The following is a 23007-nucleotide window of genomic DNA, read 5'->3' as shown; positions in this document are numbered from 1 at the left end:
TTCAATCAATGGAAGGGATTTAGGATGTTTAGTTTACCTAGCTATAGGAATTTAAGCAACGTTTCCTATTTCTGCTTTTCTCCAAACATCTTTCATTGTTCTGTCTTCCCCCACCTGCTTCCTGGTTTTTCTGCTTTCCAGCATATTGCCACTGCAACCGACCTGAGTTTATTTATTAAATGGCTAACCAATAGAGACACTCTATGGTTATCCATTTGTATTAGTCTGTTTCCGCACTGCTATAAAGAACTCCCTAAGACTGGGTAATTTGTAGAGGATAGGCATTTAACTGACAATTCTGCATGGCTGGGGAGGCCTCAGGAAACTTAGAATCATGGTGGAAGGCTAAAGGGAAGCAAGGCACATCTCACATGGTAGCAGGAGAGAAAAAGGGAGAGGGGAGCTGCCAAACACTTTTAAACCATCAGATCTCTTGAGAACTCACTATCACGAGAACAGCATGGGGGAAACTGCCCCCATGATCCAATCACCTCCCACCAGGTCCCTGCCTCAACACGTGGGGGCTACAGGGATTACAATTGGAGATGAGATTTGGGTGGGACCACAGAGCCAAACCATATCACCACTTAACAAGTAAACTCAAGTAAGTTGAGTTTACTCAGTAGGATCTCTCTCTCCTTGCCATTTTCGAATGCAGGGAAAGGAAAACTGGTGGGTCAAGATAGTGGCAGATGCTCCACAATCAACTACAACTAGAAAGGGCAGGGTCTCTTTGAACTAAGGTGGCTGCCAAGAGGGAAGAGGGAAGGGATGCTAGGAGATGGCTACAACACACCATACTTTCCAGTCTGTCCAGGTTAAAATTTGACTCAAGACTTAACCCGTGCTTCTCAACTTTAATCTTCATTCATATCACCTGGGCATCTTATTAAACTACATGTTCTGATTCAGTAGGTCTATGGTAGGGCCTAACTTTCTACATTTCTTTCAACCTCAAATGATGTTGCTGGTCTATGGACCAGACTTTGAGTTGCAAGATGCCAGACTGTGAGCTACATTAAGAGTGAGGTCTTCACCTGTTGAGCTCATGACTCCATCCTCAGCGCTCAGTGGGTGTCTGGCACAGCCTCTGAACACAACATAAGGATAGTTATTAAAATGTTTTTCGTAGGACCTTATCCTCTCCTTAAGATAAAGGCTTAAATGAAGCCCGGCTTTTCCTCTAAGGCTTTTTCAAAGGTATTTTCTCTAGCTAACCACAGGGCATGGAGAAGCAAGGCAGGACTCTTTTGCTCCCCACTGCTACTTTCCGAATTATCCCTTCAATATCCTTATATAAAAACACTTCCTTTACTTTCCTGTTTGCCTTTAGCCCTTTTTTTTTTTTTTTTGCAACAGGGTCTAGCTCTGTTGCCCAGGCTGGAGTGCAATGCCACGATCTCAGCTCACTGCAACCTCCACCTCCTGGGTTCAAGTGATTCTCCTGCCTCAGCCCCCTGAGTAGCTGGGATTACAGGCGCCCGCCATCATGCCCAGCTAATTATTATATTTTTAGTAGAGACAGGGTTTCATTGTATTGGCCAGGCTGGTCTCAAACTCCTGACCTCGTGATCCACCCGCCTTGGCCTCCCAAAGTGCTGGGATTACAAGCGTGAGCCACCGCACTCAGCCTACCTTTAGCCCTTCTTAATGTCTTAATCTATTGATTTCTGAGGCAGTCTCCTCATTCACTGAAGGCTTTGGCATCTAACCCACGGCCTTCCTTTCAGTGCCACGTTATCATAATCTTGGGTGACTTCAAGGCCGTATACACTTGTACTTTCCAGAACTCCTTCCTTCCAGTGACCTTCACCTTCACCCCCCTTCAGCAGTGCTCTGCCGTGATCATAACACTTTGTCATATCGTAGACCTGTGAAGTATACCCCAAAATCCTACCTCCTCTCCTATCAGCCCTTTGACTTTAGCCAGATCTCCACTCAGCTATTCCATATTCTCATGAGCTATGTGCTCCCTTCTGGAAGGCTTCAATCCTTTTCTGTCTAGTCTATACCCCAAGAGACCAGCACTTTAAGGACTGTTACTCTCAATTCTCTTATCCAGTGGTCTTCTCTAATACTTGCCTTTTAAATTCTAATTTTTGATCTCCACCTTTTCCAGTCCCATACCAGTGATTCTAAGCACCAAATGGAGAAAAGATGGATCATTCAGCAAATGATATTCATCTAACTAGGATCATTACCTGGAAAAAATAATGATGTTGGGTTCCTACTTCACACTTTGCACATAAATTACAGATAACATAAATGGCACTGCACACATAAATAACAGCTTAAACAAGACAAAAAATGTTAAAATCAGTAGGAGAAAAAGAGAGAAGTTATTTTATAATCTGCAAATGAGAGTGGAAGCTTTTTCACATGACCAACATGATACAAAATCCAGAAGCCATAAGAGATTGAGAAAATCAACTACATAAAAATTTTAAAATTCTGTAAACACTTTTTGTGAAACAAGTGACAGAGCTAACTTCATTTATATAAAGATCTGCTACAAATCAGTGAGCCCAATGGCTCAATAAAATATGGCCAAAGAATTTGAACAGTTCACAGAAAAGGAAATACAAATGGTTCAAACATATGAAAAGATACTGTGGGTAGCATTTACATTAATACTAAGAGAAACGTGGATTAATACTATAATGAGGTACCATTTTTCTCCAAATTGGCAAAAATCAGAAAGGTTGGCCGGGCGCGGTGGCTCATGCCTATAATCTCAGCACTTTGGGAGGCTGAAGTGGGCAGATCGCTTGAGTCCAGGAATTTGACACCAGCCTAGGCAACGTGGTGGAACCCCATCTCTACAAAAAAAATACAAAAATTAGCTGGCTGTGATGGTGTGCGCCTGTAGTCCAGCTACTTGGGGGTGCTGAGGCAGGAGGATCGCTTGAACCCGGGAGGTCAAGGCTGCAGTGAGCTGTGACTGCACCACTGCATGCATGCCAGCCTGGGTGACAAAGTGAGACCCTGTCTCAAAAAAATAATAAATGAAATAAAATTGAAACAGCTTGATAACATACTGTGTTGGAAGAAGTGGGGGAACAGGCACAGTTTACACAACATTGAGGGGGTAATGAGTTGTTACAACTTTCATGGAGGCAGTTTGGCCAGAACTATAATTTTAAATAAGCATAACTTTCTCCTAGCAATTGCTGAAATTATGCTCAAAAACATTCATGGTAGAAAAAGGTTGGAAACAATGTTAACCAATAAATTACTGATTAAAATCATGCTATATATCTACATTGAAATACTTGTGCAAAAGAAAAGAGCTTTATATGTGCTGATATGAAAATATCCTCAAGTGAAAAAAGCAAGGTGTTGGTATGCTACCATTTGAGGCATTGACAAAGGTATCAGTGGGAAGGAGTGTGCTATTCAATAAATTACAAAATTATCCATATGAAAAAAAGTAAACGTAGCTTATACCATTCACAAATATCAATGCCAGAGAAATTAATGACCTAAGGAGGAGGCAACATTTTTAAATGCCAAAAGAAAACACAGAAGAGTATCTTTATGATTTCAAGTGGGAGAAAATTTTTAGATAAAGAGCACATACCATCAAGGAAAAGATTTGACACATTAAAATGTAAACAAGTATACCATAAAAAAGTTGAAAAGATAATCCAACAGACTGGGTTATCTGAAAAGAGAAAACTGAAAAAAATTGAAGCCATTCTGAATGACTTCAATTCAGCATATGTAATTCAGCAATTACACATAAATTCAGGATGTGTAATTACCTCCTACACATCAAAAAGAAAAAACCCAATAGAAAAAAAATGGGTAAAGCTTTTTATTTTATTTTATTTTTTTTTATTTTTTTTATTTTTATTTTTATTTTTTTTTTGAGGCGGAGTCTCGCTCTGTCGCCCAGGCTGGAGTGCAGTGGCGCGATCTCGGCTCACTGCAAGCTCCGCCTCCCGGGTTCCCGCCATTCTCCTGCCTCAGCCTCCCGAGTAGCTGGGACTACAGGCGCCGCCACCACGCCCGGCTAATTTTTTTGTATTTTTAGTGGAGACGGAGTTTCATTGTGTTAGCCAGGATGGTCTCGATCTCCTGACCTCGTGATCCGCCCGCCTCGGCCTCCCAAAGTGCTGGGATTACAGGCTTGAGCCACCGCGCCCGGCCGGGTAAAGCTTTTTAAAGGGGGGGAAAGAATGGTACACAAACTATGCAAATCAATCAAGGTAACATTGTATACCCATTAGACTGGCAAAATTAGAAAGTATGATGACTGGGCCGGGCGCGGTGGCTCACACCTGTAATTCCAGCGCTTTGGGAGGCCGAGGCAGGCGGTTCACGAGGGTAAGAGATCGAGACCATCCTGGCCAACGTGGTGAAACCGTGTCTCTAAAAATACAAAAATTAGCTGGGCATGGTGGCATATGCCTGTAGTCCCAGCTACCCGGTAGGCTAAGGCAAGAGAATCATTTGAACCCAGGAGGTGGAGGTTGCAGTGAGCCGAGATCACGCCACTGCACTCCAGCCTGGCAACAGAGCGAGATTCCATCTAAAAAAAAAAATTAGCCCAGCATGGTGGTGTGTGCCTGTAGTCCCAGCTACTGGGGAGGCTGAGGCAGGAGAATCGCTTGAACCTGGGAGGTGTAGGTTGCAGTGAGCCGAGATCGCACCACTGCACTCCAGCCTCGCAACAGACCTAGACTCCATCTAAAAAAAAAAAAAAGGCCAGGGGCGCATCCCAGTTGCAAAGTTTTTTAAGAACAAGATATTTGAAGTATCCCTCCATGGATCACTTATTATAATGGGAAACATATATTTTACAACAAAGATGTGTGTCAAATACCAACTTAACCAGGTGGTCAAGCTTAATATAATTGGACACAATGATATGCACCTCCTCCTGATGTGATCCACTGAAGGCACAAATCAACTGTACAAGGGTGGTATTCTGGCCACAAGTGTTTAACCTGAGTCTAATCAAAAGAAAACAAATTGTAGGACCTTTTCCAAAACAGCTAAAAAATGTGAGTTATAGGCCGGGCGTGGTGGCTCAAGCCTGTAATCCCAGCACTTTGGGAGGCCCAGGCGGGCGGATCACGAGGTCAGGAGATCGAGACCATCCTGGCTAACATGGTGAAACCCCGTCTCTACTAAAAAATACAAAAAAACTAGCCGGGCGAGGTGGCGGGCACCTGTAGTCCCAGCTACTCGGGAGGCTGAGGCAGGAGAATGGCGTAAACCCGGGAGGCAGAGCTTGCAGTGAGCTGAGATCCGGCCACTGCACTCCAGCCTGGGCGACAGAGTGAGACTCCGTCTCAAAAAAAAAAAAAAAAAAAAAAAAATGTGAGTTATAAAAGCCTCCCATCCTCCGAAAAGCCAGGGAACCGTTTTAGAATAAAAATTGACTAAAGAGATAGCTAAATATTGGGCCGAGTGTGGTGGCTCATGCCTGTAATCCTAGCACTTTGGGAAGCCGAGGTGGGCAGATCACTTGAGGTCAGGAGTTCGAGAGCAGACTGGCCAACACCGTGAAACCCGTCTCTACTAAAACAAATACAAAAATAGGCCGGGTATGGTGGTGCACTCCTATAATCCCAGCCACTCAGGAGGCTGAGGCACTAGAATCACTTGAACACAGGAAGCAAAGGTGGCAGTGAGCCAAGATCAAGCCACTGTACTCCAGCCTGGGCAACAGAGCGAGACTCTGTCTCAAAAAATAAAACAACAACAAAAAAGAGATAACTAAATATAATGTGTGATTCTTTTTTTTTTTTTTTTTTTTGAGACGGAGTGGCGTGATCTCGGCTCACTGCAAGCTCTGCCCCTGGGTTCACGCCATTCTCCTGCCTCAGCCTCCCAAGTAGTTGGGACTACAGGCACCTGCCACCACGCCCGGCTAATTTTTTGTATTTTTAGTAGAAACGGGGTTTCACCGTGTTAGCCAGGATGGTCTTGATCTCCTGACCTCGTGATCCGCCCGCCTCGGCCTCCCAGAGTGCTGGGATTACAGGCGTGAGCCACCGCGCCCGGCCAATGTGTGATTCTTAATTGGATCCCGGTCAAAAAAAAAAGTTATCAAGTGCATTTTTGGAACACTTGAGGAAATTTTAATGGACAGATTAGATATTTTTATTGTATTTTATTGTCAAATTTCTTGGATATGATAATGGTGTTGTGGTTAGGAAGGAAAATATCCTTGTTCTCACTTGCTAAAATAGGGATAAAATGTCATAATGTTTACAATTTAGGGAAGAAAACTAGTGTATATACACAAAAAAACAAAGCAAGTGTGCCAACTGTTGACAACTGGTGAATCTAGGTGAAAACTGTATGGGTTCATGGTACTTTTCTTCCAACTCTTTTGAAGATTTAAAATTGTTCAAAATAATTGGGAAGGCCGGGTCACACCTGTGATCCCAGCACTTTAGGAGGTGGAGGCGGGCAGATCACCAGAGGTCAAGGAGTTTGAGAACAGCCTGGCAAACAAGGTGAAACCCCGTCTCTACTAAAAATACAAAAACTAGCCGGGCATAGTGGCGGGCGCCGGTAATCTCTGCTACTTGGGAGGCTGAGGGAGGAGAATCACTTGAACCCGGAGGCGGAGGTTGCAGTGATCTCAAATTGTGTCACTGCACTCTAGCCTGGGTGACAGAGCAAGACTTAGTCTCAAAAAATAATAATAAAATAAATAAGTTGAGAAAATACTAGACAAATATTTAGAAAAGGTTATGTTGTATATTAACAGCTGTTAAAGCTCAGATAAAGCTCAGACATAATTTTTATATTACCAACTGACCAAGACTACAGTAGTAATGACTGGGAAGAGTGTGTACCTCTTTTTGATTTTCTAACCCACCAAACTGATTCACTCAGTAAAAATGACCTATTTAAATCCTACATGTGTTTAAAATTTAAATGTAGCTTTTAAAAACAAACTATCCAACACCTGGTTTTATCCTCTTTGCTTGCTTCGCTGAAGAGTGCGTGCTGCACCTGGCGCCCCCTCTGCATGCCCCAGGTAACAGAATGCAGAGGTCAGGCTGAATGTCAGCCTCTCCCCGCTGTGTCACACAAACATTTCTGGTCAGCAGCACCATGCAGCTGCAGGCCTGCCCGCCACTCCCTCCCACACACTTCTCCACTGCCCCAGATTCTGATCCACAGTCAGTGGCAATTTGGGACAAAATGGTAAGAAAACAATATGAAACGTAGTAAATCCAAAATCTTTATTTTTTTAAGACTATAGTCTTATAGTAAAGGGAGGAAGCCTTAACTTGCAAGACAATTCTTGCAAGGATCTGTACAACATACTTTTTATTTCTATAGAATGGAATCAAACCCAGACAGAGACTACAGAATGTATACTAGAAATTAGCAAATGCCAGGAATGGAGCAGGAAAAAGACAAGTGAGGCATAAACACACAAAACCCTTCACTGGGATCTGTTGACCACAGCCAGAACCAGGGCTGGATCACACAATGTAGGCAGCTACCAGGGCCACAGGAAGGGAAGTAGCTGGGGCAGGGAAAGGCCCACACTGGGATACGGGGTTTAGCACCAGGTAAATTACTCTTGGTATTTACATACAAAATCAGTTGGCTCTATTTCTTAGACATACACACAGAAAGGAAGATTTGATCATTACTTTATGAATCTGTTATTTTGCAATACCGGTATTATTAAGAAATAGGGACAATTCACTCAGATTCAAATTTCAGTAGCAGGAAATAAATATCAAAATACCATCATTGGCCCTCAATACAAAACCTCTACAACACCCAATATTACCCTCCCTGCCCAACCCCAAAGGATCACTCCCTGGTGGCTGCCACTTCACTGCTGCCATCTCCAATACATACCACAGGTGTCATGCAGCCCTCCTTAAGGCTGGCACCGTAGGCTTAAACAACTGGCTGAGAAGCAGGAGTGAAACACGCCAAAGGCTCTGTGCTGCAAACACGACCCCTCTTTTTTTTACACCACAAACTTCTTTAAGGATCTGGTCACTCAATTGGAGTGATAAATAGCTTTTTAGAAAAAGAGGAAAAAGTCCTTAAAAAGGAGAAAGTGTAAATCTGATTACTCCAAACCAGTCATCTTTTTTTTTCTTTGAGATGGAATCTTGCTCTGTCACCCAGGCTGGAGTACAGTGGCGCAATCTCGACTCACTGCAACCTCTGCCTCCCGGGTCCAGGCGATTCTCCTGCCTCAGCCTCCCGAGTAGCTGGGACTACAGGTGTGTACCACCACGTCCAACTAACTTGCATTTTTCAGTAGAGACCAGCCAGGCTGGTCTCGAACTCCTGACCTCAGGTGATCTGCCCGCCTCTGCCTCCCAAAGTGCTGGGATTACAGGTGTGAGCCACCGCACCCGGCCCAGTCACCTTCTTAAAGTAGAGCAGTTCACAGATTCTCAAAGTCTATTAAACAGAGGTGAGCGTGGACCTGGAGGCAGCCTCGGGGGGGCAGGTGTCCTCCAGGCAAGTGCCTGGCAGGGCTGGAGGCGCTGGTGGAGTGGGCTGGACACTGTGCTCAGAGGTCAGGCTGGTTATCTGTCCTCTACAGAAAAAGCTGCCAAGCTAGGGTGTTTTGGTCTAAAAATTATTGGTGGGGACAGGGAATCCCTGAAGGGAATACGTTTGTTTGTTAAAAAAATAAAAACAAAAACAAAAACAGTTATAGTGGAAATGGGAAAGGAGCACAAGAGCTTTTTTTGGGGGATGGGGTAGGGAGGGGGACAGACTTTTGCTCTGTTGCCCAGGCTGGAGTGCAGTGTTGCCATCTAGGCTCACCGCAACCTCCATACCCTGGGCTCAAGCAATTATCCTGCCTCAGCCTCCGGAGTAGCCAGGATTACAGGCGTGCGCCACCAGGCCAGGCTAATTTTTGTAATTTTAGTAGAGACAGGGTTTCACCATGTTGGCCAGCCTGGTCCCGAACTCCTGACTTCAAGTGATCTGCCCGCCTCAGCCTCCCAAAGTGTTGGGATTACAGGCGTGAGCCACTGTGCCACGCCCCAAGAGCTTTTACATAAACATGTAAAAAACATTTTTAAGGGAGAAAGAGAAAAATAGTCTCTGAAATGGTTCTGAGGAAATGGAAAGAAGGATGATGGAAACAGTCTTCATTGCTGGTCTGCCCTGAGTAACTCAGCTGGCCTCCATCTGGAGTTTCTTCCTACTTCAGGGCTCTTCATGCTCCAACTCTGAGCTGGAGTCGGAGCCCCCATCAAAGGCAGAGGTGGTGCTGCCCTTGGCATTGGTGTAGAGGATGCTGTCTGAGGAGGGATAGTTGGCCTGTGGCTGGGCACTTGACCTCCCCTTCAGTGCACGGACTTCCTGCTTCAGAAGAGCATTCTACCGCTGAGGTCATCGATTTCTCACTGGCGTGTGGTTTTTCCCTCCACATATGCTGGATATACTCTATGGCTTTGTCTAGGATTTGGGCCCCGGATGCCTTCTCTCCTTGGAGTATTGGGACTGAGTCCCACAAACTGAAAGCTGCCTTTGATGTGGTCCCTACGATTTCATTCCAGTGCATCATGATGTGTGGGGAAAAGAAAGAGAGATCAGCCTGTTACTGTGTCTATACAGAAAGAAGTAGACATAAGAGACTCCATTTTGTTCTGTATTTGAGATGCTGTTAATCTGTGACCCTACCCCCAACCTTGTCCTTGCAAGAGACATGTGCTGTGGTGACTCAAGGTTTAAAGGATTTTGGGCTGTGCAGGATGCGCTTTGTTAAACAAGTGCCTGAAGGCAGCTTGCTGGTTAAAAGTCATCACCATTCTCTTAATCTCAAGTACCCAGGGACACGTACACTGCCAAAGGTCGCAGGGACCTCTGCCTAGGAAAGCTAGGTATTGTCCAAGGTTTCTCCCCATGTGACAGTCTGAAATATGGCCTCGTGGGAAGGGAAAGACCTGATTGTCCCCCAGCCTGACACCCATGAAGGGCCTGTGCTGAGGAGGACCAGTACTAGAGGAAAGAAGGCCTCTTGGTGGTGGTTGGCAGTTGAGACAGAGAAAAGCATGTGTCTCCTGCCAGTCCCTGGGCAATGGAATATCTCAGTGTAAAACCCGATTGTATGTTCCGTTTACTGAGAAAGGAGAAAACCGCCTTAGGGCGAAAGGTGGGACTTGCTAGCGCAATGCTGCTCTTTATGCACTAAAAAGGTTTATGAAGATGTCTGCATATGCATATCAAGGCACAGCACTTTTCCTTAAACTTATTCATGTCACAGAGATCTTTATTCATATGTCTTACTGCTGACCTTCTCCCTATGATGATCCTATTATCCTGCCACTTCCCTTTTTTCTAAGATGGTAAAGATAATTATCAAATAAATACTAAGGGAACTCAGAGACCGGTGCCAGCGTGGGTCCTCTGCATGCTGAGCGCCGGTCCCCTGGGCCCACTTTTTCTCTCTATACTTTGTCTCTGTGTCTCATTTCTTTTCTCAAGTCTCTCCTTCCACCTAACGAGAAACACCCACAGGTGTGGAGGGGCAGGCCACCCCTTCATCGATGGGCCCATTTGTCAGCCGCAGATTGAAATCTCTGTTGTAGCTTGTCACTCTCCACCTCGATGTCATCATTATCAGTCATTTCCTACAACTCAGGGAGCAGCCACTGCAGCAGCAGCAGCCAGGGAGGAAGAGGGATAGAGGAATCTGAGGAAGTCACTGACAAGAAGCAGCAGAGTTCCCCTGCCTACATACACGCACTCACTTGCTCTCACACACACAAAACATGGGCAAGAACCACCTCCTCACTCCCAAAATCTCAGTTCTAAATTTAGCTATATGTCTTATCTGTTAAGAAGGCTTCATACTTCAGAAGTTTATAAAATGCTTTGATTTCACGCCCAGGTTCTTTGCTAATTATTTCTAGGTTCATGCCTGTGCTCCAGATGATAGAGATAATCATATACGTGACCAGCAGAGCAATATGCACTGACTACATTATGGATCCATTTATTTATTCTTTCACATCCAGGACTTCTATTTATTAACAGAATGTTTTCCAGCTAATGTTTATATCTGGTGGGCAGTAAATTAATTACAAAATATAACATTGACAAAGCCTTTATATTTTTCTTTTTTTAAACCTGACAGCATAACTTTCTCTAAGATAAAGCTATTTTAAAAAGATGCTTGAAGGCCAGGTGCAGTGGTTCACGTCTGTAATCCCAGCACTTTGGGAGGCTGAGGCGGGCAGATCACTTGAGGCCAGGAGTTTGAGATCAGCCTGGCCAACATGGTGAAACCCCATCTCTACTAAAAATACATTAGCTGGGCATAGTAGCACACGCCTGTAATCCAGCGAGAGGTGGAGGTCGCAATGAGCCACGATCATGCCACTGCACTCCAGCCTGGGTGACAGAGTAAGACCCTGTCTCCAAAAAAAAAAAAACAAAAACAAAACCCAAAACCCAAAACCAATGCTTGGAAGCCATAGAAGTTTTAAAACAACAACACTAGGCCGGGCGCAGAGGCTCACACCTGTAATCCCAGCATTTTGGGAGGCCAAGAGCGGGTGAAACCCCATCTCTACTACAAATACAAAAATTAGCTGGGTGTGGTGGCGGGCGCCTGGAGTCCCAGCTACTCGGGAGGCTGAGGCAAGAGAATCGCTTGAACCTGGGAGGCAGAGGTTGCAGTGAGCCGAGATCATGCCACTGCCCTCCAGCCTGGGTGACAGAGCGAGACTCTGTCTCAAAAACAAAACACAACACTATAACACTATAGAATAAGTATCAATTTTATTCTATAGTGTTATAGCGTTTATTTTGTTACTACATGAAAGTGAGGACTTTCTCCTCTCAGCAGTCTCTCTTAAGTATTAGGCTGAAATAATTGCTGGCTGGAAAAGGAAATTTGCAGTTTCAGATGATGTAGTTACTTGAACATGAAAACAACTGGGTAAGAAATAGAGTGGTGATCATGTAAATGTTTTGTCCTAGTGATAGCCATCATATTAATTATATGAGAAATATTGGCAGATGATTAATTTGAGAAATTTCACCATCATTTCTAAGGAACAAATGCAAATTACTGTAGAGTCAGCTCTCCATATCCCCAGGTTCAACATCTGCAGATTCAACCAACCACAGATCACAAATTTTTTGGGGAAAAAAAAAATATAACAGTAAAAAATAATACAAATGTAAAAACATAGTATAACCACTATTTATATAGAATTTACATTGTATTAGGTATTATAAGCAATCTAGAAATGACTTAAAGTATACAAGAAGATGTATCTATATTATATGCAAACACTATGCCATTTTATATAAGGAACATGCATACCAAAACATAGGTTTTGGTATCCGTGGGAGCCCTGGAACCAGTACTCACCAGATATCTAGGGACAATTGTATTGTCAACTTACATGTAAAAAAGAAAAAAAAAGGCAAAACCTAAATAATTTTAGGAAAAAGCTTAACTTTTTCAGACATTTTCACAGTATTGAGTACACCATTCTATAAGAACATGGCTATAGTTTAGTAACCCTGAATATTGTAATAGTGCAATGTAGCTACAAAGGGTAAAAAAATTAGAATTTTCAGACTATGCCTTTAATTTGGCATTCAGAATAATATCTCTATGGGAAAATTACCACTGTTGAAGGTTTATTTGTCAGATTCCTGATAATACTGATCATTTTCTAGATAAAAGATCAAAAGATTAACCATACATTTGCTTTGTTTTTTTAAAAAGTATTTATTTTTTACTAGTGAGGATGGAACTAGGCAAAGTTTACAGAAAAGATGTCCATATACAAAGAAAGAAATAGCAAAATATTTTTGGTCATAATTTAGAAAGAAATTAATCTATAAAACGGAGACAGTTCTCCCCAATTCATCTCTCTCATAGAAGAGCATAAGCACGGGCTCTCAGTTCCTTGATATCCTCAAGAGGCCACGGATACGTCTGACAAGAGCCTGTATGAAACTATATCGAGATCGAACTTTTGAATATAATCCTTCAATGTCCAGGAGTTTCTTTTGTAATGATTCTCCAAAAGCATTGATTGCATCAGCCTGAAGCTAGAGGTGACACAAAAGACATTTTGTTAAAATTGTTGTCTCAAATATTCCTTTTATTCTAAGTCTTCCAATTTAAAACACCTTAGAATTTTTGTAATGTGGTTCTTTCAATGTAAAATACTTTTGAATTTTTGTAATGTGCTACTAAATTAACTAAACATTCACATTTTCTACCTTAGAATTTTTTGGTTTAATTCTCATGTTTTTCCTGCTTTCTTTTCTTGTATACATTTAAAAACCTGCTTTAAATAGCAATGAATGTTGATGCTGATGCTGATATACTAACATACAAACAAAAACATTTCCTAAAGGGCCATACAAGAAGTCAGTAAGACTGGGAGGGAGGGAGGGAGGGAAGGACGATGTGGGGAAGGAAGGGAGGGAGGGAGGGAGGGTGGGAGGGTAGGTGGGAAAGAAACTTTTACTTTTTATTTCATTTTGCATTTTTTAAAAACCAACTTGCATGCTTTTGTTTTTTAAAAATATTCATGTGCGGATAAACCTGGTATATGCTTTAGAATTCATATATATTCTAGAATGCATATGTAGTTTCAGATGGATCTTTTTGATGTTATACTAAAAGACTAAAATTAAGTACAAAATTAGATGAATCTACCTGTTTTCAGTTTTGCATTAAAATCACAGTACAAAGTGAGATTATTAATCCTGCATTTTTTTTTCTAGCTTTTTTACAAAGCAGTCTAAATGAAATAGTAACAGTTATTACTTCAAAATATATTTATTTTTGTTGTCCTAGCTACTCAGGATGATGAGGCAGGAGAATCACTTGAGCCCAGGGGGTTGAGGCTGCAGTGAACTGTGGTCACACCACTGCACGAGAGAGCGCCTGGTAACGGAGTAAGACCTTGTCTCTTAGACAAAACAAACAACAAACCTCTGAATATCTTTGACTAATTTTGTACATGGCCTCAATTAACACTAGTTCTCCTAAACAAGCCTAGCCACAAAATTCCTTTTATTTCCTATTATTCACCAAAGAGTGAATGTAGTCCGGATTAGGATGGGAGCGTGGTATCCATGATATCTAGCAAGGTGTGCTTTGGAGGTTGCTGTAACTGCACCTTTCATTCCCAACCTTGTTTTAAGAAAAATAGCAAAAAGAAGGATTAGGGAGGAGCAGAGGCTTTATCAAATCACGGCTAAGGACATGCAGATGGCTAGTAGAGGATCTAGCTGTAATTCATTTTCCCCAACATCACACACCCTGATACCTGCTTTGTTAGAAACATAACTTTGCTATCAGTTTAATACGAGGTTTTCATTGTAATTGTTTTTGGCATGCTCTTCATTCATTCCAACACTACTGATCAACAGGTTAGTAAGAGCACAGTGTTGTGTACTATGGTCTACTATAGCGTGATTTGTATTGGCTGCTCTCAATCTCACCATTAAATGATTTCCTGAAAAGTAAGTGCTGAGTGATACTTTGTACCTAAAAAGTTCTACAAAGCTAATCAAAAGATACCAGGAGTTTCCAGATCTTAATGCCTACCAATCACGGAACACTTACCATGTTCTAGGTACAACATTAGCAGCTTCACATACATGAAACCTCACTTAATTCTGACAAAACCCTTTGAGGTTGAATCATCCCTCCTATTTCCTAAATGAAGAAATTGAGGCTCGGAAGTTAAGTAAGTTGTTCAAAGTCACATAGCTATTAAAATGGTCAAGCTAGAGTTCAAACCAGGTCTCTATAAGCAACCCTGAAAATCATAATCTTATGAACATACCAGGCTTTTCCTTTTACTTACTTACATTCATTCATTTATTTATTTATTGGAGACAAGGTCTTGCTTCACTCTTTCATTCATTTATTGGAGACAAGATCTTGCTCTGTTGCCCAGGCTGGAGTGCAGTGGTGCGATCACAGCTCACTGCAGCCTCAATCTCCCAGGCTCAGGTAATTCTCCCACCTCAGCCTCCCAGGTAGCTGTGACTACAGGTGCATGCCACCACAGTACGCCAATTTTTTTTTTTTTTTTAAGAGACAGGGTCTCACTATGTTGCCCAGGCTGGTCTCGAACTCCTGGGCTCAAGCAATCCTCCCGTCTTGGCCTCCCAAAATGCTGGGATTACAGGTGTGCACCATCACGCCTAGCCCTTTTACTTTAATAAAGAAAAATAAAAGAATATAAGAATAGAACTTTACCTGGTCTAAATCATGTTGGCTCACTATAGCCAGCCCACTTCTAAAATCTAGATTGGTTTCTGAGGCGAAGGAATCTAGAGATAAAAAAAACAGAGTCATACCGGCTGTGCAAGTACACATCTACCACACAGTGGAGGAACCTGATGACAATGAACAATAACAATAGTACCATGAAAAACATGGCTCAAGATTGGGAACTCAATTTTCAACTTTTAGCAAATGGAAGCCCCTAGAAAGCATTTCACTGGTCCAGACCAGGGTTCTCAGCTCTTCTCTATTTCTTTCCACCTAAGGGATCCAATACATGCCCATCAGTCACAGAGACCCACTCTAGCAATAAGAATCAGCATAATAGCAGACCTACTCCATTCTTCTAGAGCTGGGTCAGTCCCTAACTGCAGCAAGAAGCTGAGGAACAGCTGATGAGCAGGCTCTAGAATATTCTTATGCTCGGCACAATGTCCCGTGAACAGAAAGTAAAATGCAAGAAATAGCTACGTCTAGTGACTAAGCAGCTCTTGATTCACCCAATTCACTCTAAGTAATCTGGAAACATAAATAAATAAAAACGTTACTAGCTTTTCAAGGCACAAATAGGTATTTATGGTTCATTAATTTTTAGCAGAAAGTTTACCTTGCAGTCTTCTGCTTTTAAACAAGGTTCTCGAGGCAAATAAGGAATCTTGAGAATCCGTGGGCATGCAATGTAACAAGTAGTACTCCAGATGGCGCCAAAGAATAAATAGGCAGGTCTCTATGATAACTATATCAGAGCTCAGATTAAAGGAACATAATCTCATCAAATATTTTTTACAAACCAGTTTCTGAGGAGGAGAAAAAAGGAGAGACTGCACTCACTTAATGAGGTAGCCACAGCCTCAGTCTGACAGACAGGGTCCCACTGAAGGCTCCTCAAGAGGAAGCAGCAAGCTGTGCTGAGGAAGGAGGTGGGGGTCCTGTGCCAGCAGTCTCATGTCCCTACCTTCTTCCCTGACAGAAAGTGCCCATGTATATTATCAGTATTACCAGCTACTCTAAAAGATAAGAACAAAAAAGTACAATTTGGAAATACATTAGGCATTTACTGGGAAAAAATTAAGTTTATATCTCCTTCCACCTGGTTTTGGTGCCCAAATATTGAGAGAATAAGTGAAGAGTTCCTACATTTCAAGGTCATCACTCAAGTGCATGATTTCATAAAGGATACAAGAACAAAGGGAAAGCAGTTTAGCTCGATTGTTGATCACCTTCACCAAGCGCCGTCTTGCTAGAACATATTTCTGGGCAGTGGAGATTTTATCAACACCAGCAGGCATCACAGACTGACACAACTAGAAGAAACAAACGTGGTTATTAGAATGACATCAACTGGAACAAAATTTTTAATGAAAAACTACTATCAGCAGGTCACCGTGGTAAATGCTGTGAAAACACTCGAATTTAAACATCCTTGCAGATAAAGAGTTTTTTATCTAAGAAGCTAGCAATTTAAAAAAATTAGAGCCAAAGAAGCAAATTCACAAATGAACATTTATCTGCTGCATTTTGAAAAAGTCTGTCCCTGAAACACAGTCAGGGTTGCTGATGAAACCCTGAATTTCCTGTCACATTAAAACAAAGCAAGACAAAACGATAGGTTTTTCAAGCAGTAGCTATAAGAATCCCATGGAGAATTTCTAACAGTTGTCAGGTATCTCCTGCAAAAAATACAAGGTAGACACCTAGAGCATAACTAAAATATGACCCTCAACCAAAGCTCCCATGACCACTTCTCAATGTGGCACACACACGAGCACAATGGTTCCAGCTAATGTTCCAAAGCTGGGTTCCACGGAAGGTGTACTGAAGTGAGGCTGATGGAAGGCCACACACTTCATAATAATGATGCAATTTCTCTTGCAAGTACAAGCATCACTGATTAGCTACACGTTAGAGGAAGGACTGCCAGGCATAAACCCAAAATTTCAGGGGTTCCCTAAACCCAGTCATTGACTCCTGCCTCACCCTGTTCCTGCCAGCTACATGCCTTTGGGTGTGTTATGCAAGTCTGTGCCTCCGTTTCCTCACGAGAAATGAGAATAAAAACAATATCTGCCCAGGTGTTAGGTAGAACATGTAGTTCAGGGCCTGGCATGTTGTAGACACTCAATAAATGTCCCCTGAGATTACCAGAAGAGTGGCAAGAGGGAGTAGGCATGGACTACTCAAAAGAGTAACATGGAAGTTTTTAGAAAGCTTGGTGCAAACCAGGAATGATAAAGTGGTTCAACATCCAGGCGGCCACAGGACACCAGGAAGCTTCAGCACTGCCTTAGGAACTGGCCAAGAGATGCCTTACGTTCAGCTGTGCCAAATGGAAAAGGCAGCAAACTACTTAGTAGCAATCCTGGTCATTCAGCATCTTCAGTTATTAATACAGTAAGTAGAGGGAATGATTCTGGGTCACTGAGAGAAGGCAGTCAAGTCTCATATGCTACCAATTTTGTTTGAAAAATTTGCTAAACAGATATTGAAGATGCTGACGGCACAGAGACATTTACCTAAGTTCTATTAAAAAAAAATCTGCAACAGAAGCCTTTCTCAGCACAGATTTTACAGTATAAATGACCCAAAACTCTTCATTCAAAGGCCAGCTGCCTTTTTATTTTTTTGAACAGGTGCTACACTTCACTGTTTTTCAGTCAAGAGTTTCTATGCTTATAAGGCTGGTGCTATGGCAAAAGAGTCTTCTTCAAATCACACAGAAGAATCATTCCAATTCCTCCAGTCATAATGTATACACCGTCTTTACTCAGTCTGAGACCAGCACCCTGGCCCTAGTAACAGCAATGATTTCTCAAGTCCCCCCAGCTCATTATAAGATTCGTACCTCTTTTATCTCATCTGGGGGAAGCTGGTCTACATTCTGTAGCTTGCTGACACTCTGTCGATGACTGTCATAATAGCTGAAGAAATCATTCGCACTCTGTTTCAGCAGGTAGACAATAATGCCTAAACCAGGCAGGCGCCAGTATGGAACCACTGGAGCTTGGGTATCTAATAGAGGTGATGAGATAAAACAATGTTCCACTTATAAGCATTTCATGTGAATTTCAAATGACCTGTTTTAAAACAAGGCATGCCCCAGAATTTAAGGACATGTAACCTGTCATTAAAACCAACCCAAGATTACTTTTAAATACCATTGATAGTTTAAAGAACAAATGGTTAGGAGCCACTGTAATCAGGTACATACATAAGGCTGGAGATCCTGCAAGAATAAAGAAATCTGACTGATGCACGTTGGCAGAGTCTACCTTTTATTAGGCAGAGAGTTCTTTGAGAACTCTATCAAAGTATAAACCTTACACACACACACACCTCCACATAAAAAACAATATACACAATTTTGGGGTTTCTTAACACCAAGTGAATAATTTCTGCCTTGCCTGATGGCTCTAGTTGTATGGATTCATTTCTGGTCTGCATCCTTCTGGTTACTAAATTGCCAGTTCAAAGTCATTTCTCTTTCAAAGAGACAAGAACACTAACTGAAATATTCAAAAAATATAAATGGATTTAAACTTTAAAAAATCTTTTACCACAACAACTACATTACGGTAGTAAAACAAAGTGATCTGCCTTTTACCTGGCTACTGGCTAATGAAGACACAAAGGAACAGTGGGATGTCATAAAAGCTGTTTGCAGAGGGAAAACTAGAAAGCAATAACAATATTATCCTAGGACAGGCACAGTGGCTCACACCTGTAATTTCAACACTTTGGAAGGCTGAGGAGAGAGAATGGCTTGAGACCAGGAGTTCAAGACCAGCCTGGGCAACAGAGACCCCGTCCCTACAGAAAAGAAAAAAAAATCATCCTAGCGATAATCTGTGTAGTGCAATTAGAACAATTACCTCTAGTGATTTCGTGGAAACACTGTGGCAACTTCTTTTCTTTTCTTTTTTTTTTTTTTTTTGAGAGGGAGTCTTACTCTGTCATCCAGCCTGGAATGCAGTGGTTCGATCTTGGCTCACTGCCACCTCTGCCTCCCAGGTTCAAGCGATTCTCCTGCCTCAGCCTCCCGAGTAGCTAGGATTACAGGCACATGCCATCACGCCCAGCTATTTTTTGTATTTTTAGTAGAGACGGGGTTTCACCATGTTGGCCAGGCTGGTCTCGAACTCCTGACCTCAGGTGATCCGCCTGCCTCGGCCTGCCAAAGTTCTGGGATTACAGGCATGAGCCACCACAGCTGGTCCAACACTGTGGCAATTTCAAGTTCAAATTGGAGATAATCTTTGTTTAATGACCCAAACTGCCATGAATACTGAAGGCGAGATCTGCATTTGCTTTTTTCTTCACTAACAACTCCCTTAACTTTGCTCTAAAGTCAGACTCATATATCTTTCTTTCTTTGTTTCTTTTTTTTTTTTTTTTTTTTGAGACAGGGTCTCACTTTGTCACCCAGGCTGGAGTACAGTGGCACAAACAGGGATCACTGCAGCCTTGACCTCCTGGGCTCCAGTGATCCTCCCACCTCAGTCTCCCAAGTAGCTAGGATTACAGGTGCATGCCACCACACCCAGCTAATTTTTTTGTATTTTTTTTGTAGAAATGGGGTTTCGCCATATTGCCCAGGCTGGTCTCTACCTTCTGGGCTCAAGCAATGCACCTGCCTTGGCCTCCCAAAGTGCTGGGATTACAGGCGTGAGCCACCACACCTCGCCAATCCCATAGATCTTTATACAGAGGGGAAGAGACAGAAGAGTCCCTTGTCTGTGGACGGTGCCACCAACTAGGACATCCTAGACAAATTCAATTTGCCAGGTATCCTCTTCTAGTCTACAGCAAAGATGTGACAGTTTTCACAATACATTGTTACACAGAGCCTTCTCCTAGTGAAATCAGGTATCCTGGTCCCCAGATAACATTTGTGTGATCTCTATCCTGGTAGGAAGATATCCACAAAGAGGATGATTGAATGCTTGGAGGACTCCAGAGCATTTCAGGAGTTCTCACCCTACTAATTTGTCCAAGTCTAGAAAATATTTGCGCATTTCGAGGCTATTAGGTTTGCATAAAACAGCCGGGCGCAGTGGCTTGTGCCTATAATCCCAGAACTTTGGGAGGCCAAGGCAGGTAGATCACTTGAGGTCAGGTGTTTGAGACCAGCTTGACCAACATGGCGAAACTCCGTCTGCACTAAAAATACAAAAATTAGCCAGGCATGGGGCGTGTGCCTATGGTCCCAGATTCTCAGGAGATTAAGGCATAAGAATCGCTTGAGCCCAGGAGGTAGAGATTGCAATGAGCAGAGATCATGCCACAGAACTCAGCCTGCGCGACAGAATGAGACTCTGTCTCTAAAATAAAATAAAATAAATTCATCGGAAGAGAGCTTGCCATTGCTTCCATTTTACGGATAAGAGAACTAAGGCACAAAGAGGGTGATTAACTTTTCCAGAATTACACCAATAAGTTATTTGTAGAACTGGGATTCAAATCCAGGCAGTTTGTCATTAGTCGATTAGGTTGAACTGCTTCTTTATATACCACATACCTACTCACGCACGTGTCTAGAATTGGAAGACAAAAATATGGTTGCTGACCCTAAAAAGAGTCTAAGAAAAATTGGAAAAATAACAATTTCTAAGACTCAATGGGCTGGGCACGATGGCTCACGCCTATAATCCCAGTACTTTGGGAGGCCGAGGCTGGCAGATCACCTGGGGTCAGGAGTTCCAGACCAGCCTGGCCAATGCGTGAAACTCTGTCTCTACTAAAAATACAAAAAATTAGCCGGGCGTAGTGGTGGGTGCCTATAGTCCCAGCTACATGAGAGGTTGAGGCAGAAGAAGGGCGTGAACCAGGAGGCAGAGCTTGCAGTGAGCTGAGATTGAGATCTGCCACTGCACTCCAGCCTTGGCGACAGAGCAAGACTCCGTCTCAAAAAAAAAAAAAAAAAAAAATTAGCCAGGCATAGTGGCAGGCGCCTATACTCCCAGCTACTTGGGAGGCTGAGGCAAGAGAATCGCCTGAACCTGGGAGGCAGAGTTACAGTGAGCCAAGATCGCGCCATTGCACTCCAGCCTGGGGGACAAGAGCGAGACTTCATCTCAAAAAAAAAAAAAAAAAAAAAAGACTCAATGAGTTCGCCTTCAAGTATTAAAGATCAAAGACTGATAGGATATGGAAAAGATTAGCTCAAAATGAGAAGCAACTAAATAAAATTTTAATAATGACCAATGAAACATTATTAGCACATGATTAATATTAAAGAATACAAAATTACATTTTTGTTTGAAAAATCTTATGTTCAGGTTAAATTTGTGTTACAAGGTTAGTTTCAAGGAGAAAGAAAGGAGCCCTTTTGAGGCAGAGTTAGAGGTCTCCATCAAGCTATTGGCCTTCAGAGATTAATAAACAGATTGATGTCCATTTTCAAACTGCCAGATGGAAAGGGGATAAATCAGGTTATAAGTTACTGCTGGCCGACAGGTCTTTGGATAGGAATCCCAATCATTCCATGCCATTCCAGTGAAATGATCTCTTTTTCACACTGGTTGAGCCACTTGGACTAGAAGGATAACTTTCCCCTCATGCCAGTGAGGACATGCAGATATTGGAATCCCCCCATGGTGGTTCCTTTTTATACTATCTTCCCGGCAGCAAACTTTTTTTTTGTTGTTAGAGTCATGGTCTCACTCTGTCACCCAGGCTGGTGTGCAAGTGGCATGATCTTGGCTCACTGCAGCCTTGAACTCCTGGGCTCATGTGATCCCCCTGCTATAGTCTCTTGAGTAGCTGAGATTACAGGCTCAGCCATCATGCCTGGTTCCAACTTTCTGAACACAGGAGAAAACAAGAACTATGTAGAATTAACTTGTTTAAGTCAAAGGAACTGTTTTACATGTCCAGTCTAATTTAACTATTTTACTCCATAAAATGGAATTACAAATCTTTGTAGCTACCTCCCTGGTTTCTTTAAGACATCCTTTCACCTAAGACTACTCCCTTTGAATCACTGAAAGATACCTTTAAATAAAGGTATTTTATTAGCTATTAAGGACTTAGTTTGTCTTAATATGACAAACTAAGATTCTACCGGTCAGTACTCTTCTCCCCCATCCTAGACATAATACAAACAAAAGCAGACACTGGTAGAAGGCAGAACTTTTGTGACAAAAATCAGAATAGTAGATGCCTGGACTAGGGTCGAAGGAAACAATCAAATGCCATCAAAGGCAAGAAGAAATCTTTAAGGAACAGGGAATTGTTCTGTATTTTGGTTATGGTGATGGTTACCCAACTTTATATAATTACCAAAAAGCATTCAAACTGTATACCTAAAATGGGTGAATTTTGTTGTACATAAATTACAACAACAACAAATTTAACACTACCAGCTAGGACATTTTATAATAGAGTTTGTCTAACAAAGTTCTTAACATAATTTATATAGGATAAGGTTGAATGTTGCTAAACTAATACATTTTTCTTTAAGTTTTGGGATACATGTGCAGAACATGTAGGTTTGTTACATAGGTATACATGTGCCATGGTGGTCTGCTGCACCTATCAACCTGTCATCTAGGTTTTAAGCCAAACATGCATTAAGTATTTGTCCTAATGCTCTCCCTCCCCTTGCTGCCTATCCCCTGACAAGCACCGTTGTGTGATGTTCCCCTCCCTGTGTCCATGTGTTCTCATTGTTCAACTTCCACTTATGAGTGAGAACATGTGGTATTTGGTTTTCTGTTCCAGTGTTAGTTTGCTGAGAATGATGGCTTCCAGCCTCATCCATGTCCCTGCAA

General features: G+C 42.3%; 2 protein-coding genes and 1 pseudogene across 3 annotated transcripts in view; all 3 read right to left on the bottom strand.

Annotated features, from left to right (window-relative positions):
• LOC144339977 (uncharacterized) overlaps positions 1 to 23007 on the bottom strand; it is a 359243-nt gene that overhangs the window by 15230 nt on the left and 321006 nt on the right. The window lies entirely within an intron of this gene.
• LOC100425783 (protein max-like) lies at positions 9136 to 10760 on the bottom strand (annotated as a pseudogene).
• The window catches only part of NUP205 (nucleoporin 205), a 93185-nt gene continuing 82870 nt past the window's right edge, over positions 12693 to 23007 (bottom strand). For both annotated transcript variants that reach the window (XM_028846334.2, XM_015134978.3), the window contains exons 39-43: positions 18081 to 18247; positions 16419 to 16542; positions 15846 to 15974; positions 15212 to 15285; positions 12693 to 13038 (exon numbers count right to left, since the gene is read on the bottom strand). In XM_028846334.2, coding sequence (XP_028702167.1) covers positions 12886 to 13038; positions 15212 to 15285; positions 15846 to 15974; positions 16419 to 16542; positions 18081 to 18247 — 647 coding nt within the window. In that variant the 3' untranslated portion in view covers positions 12693 to 12885. The remainder of the gene's footprint in view (positions 13039 to 15211; positions 15286 to 15845; positions 15975 to 16418; positions 16543 to 18080; positions 18248 to 23007) is intronic.

Source organism: Macaca mulatta, chromosome 3 (genome assembly GCF_049350105.2).
Source record: "Macaca mulatta isolate MMU2019108-1 chromosome 3, T2T-MMU8v2.0, whole genome shotgun sequence".
NCBI lineage: Eukaryota > Metazoa > Chordata > Mammalia > Primates > Cercopithecidae > Macaca > Macaca mulatta.
Note: the sequence above shows the minus strand (reverse complement) of the source record. Positions and strands in the feature narration are given on the sequence as shown.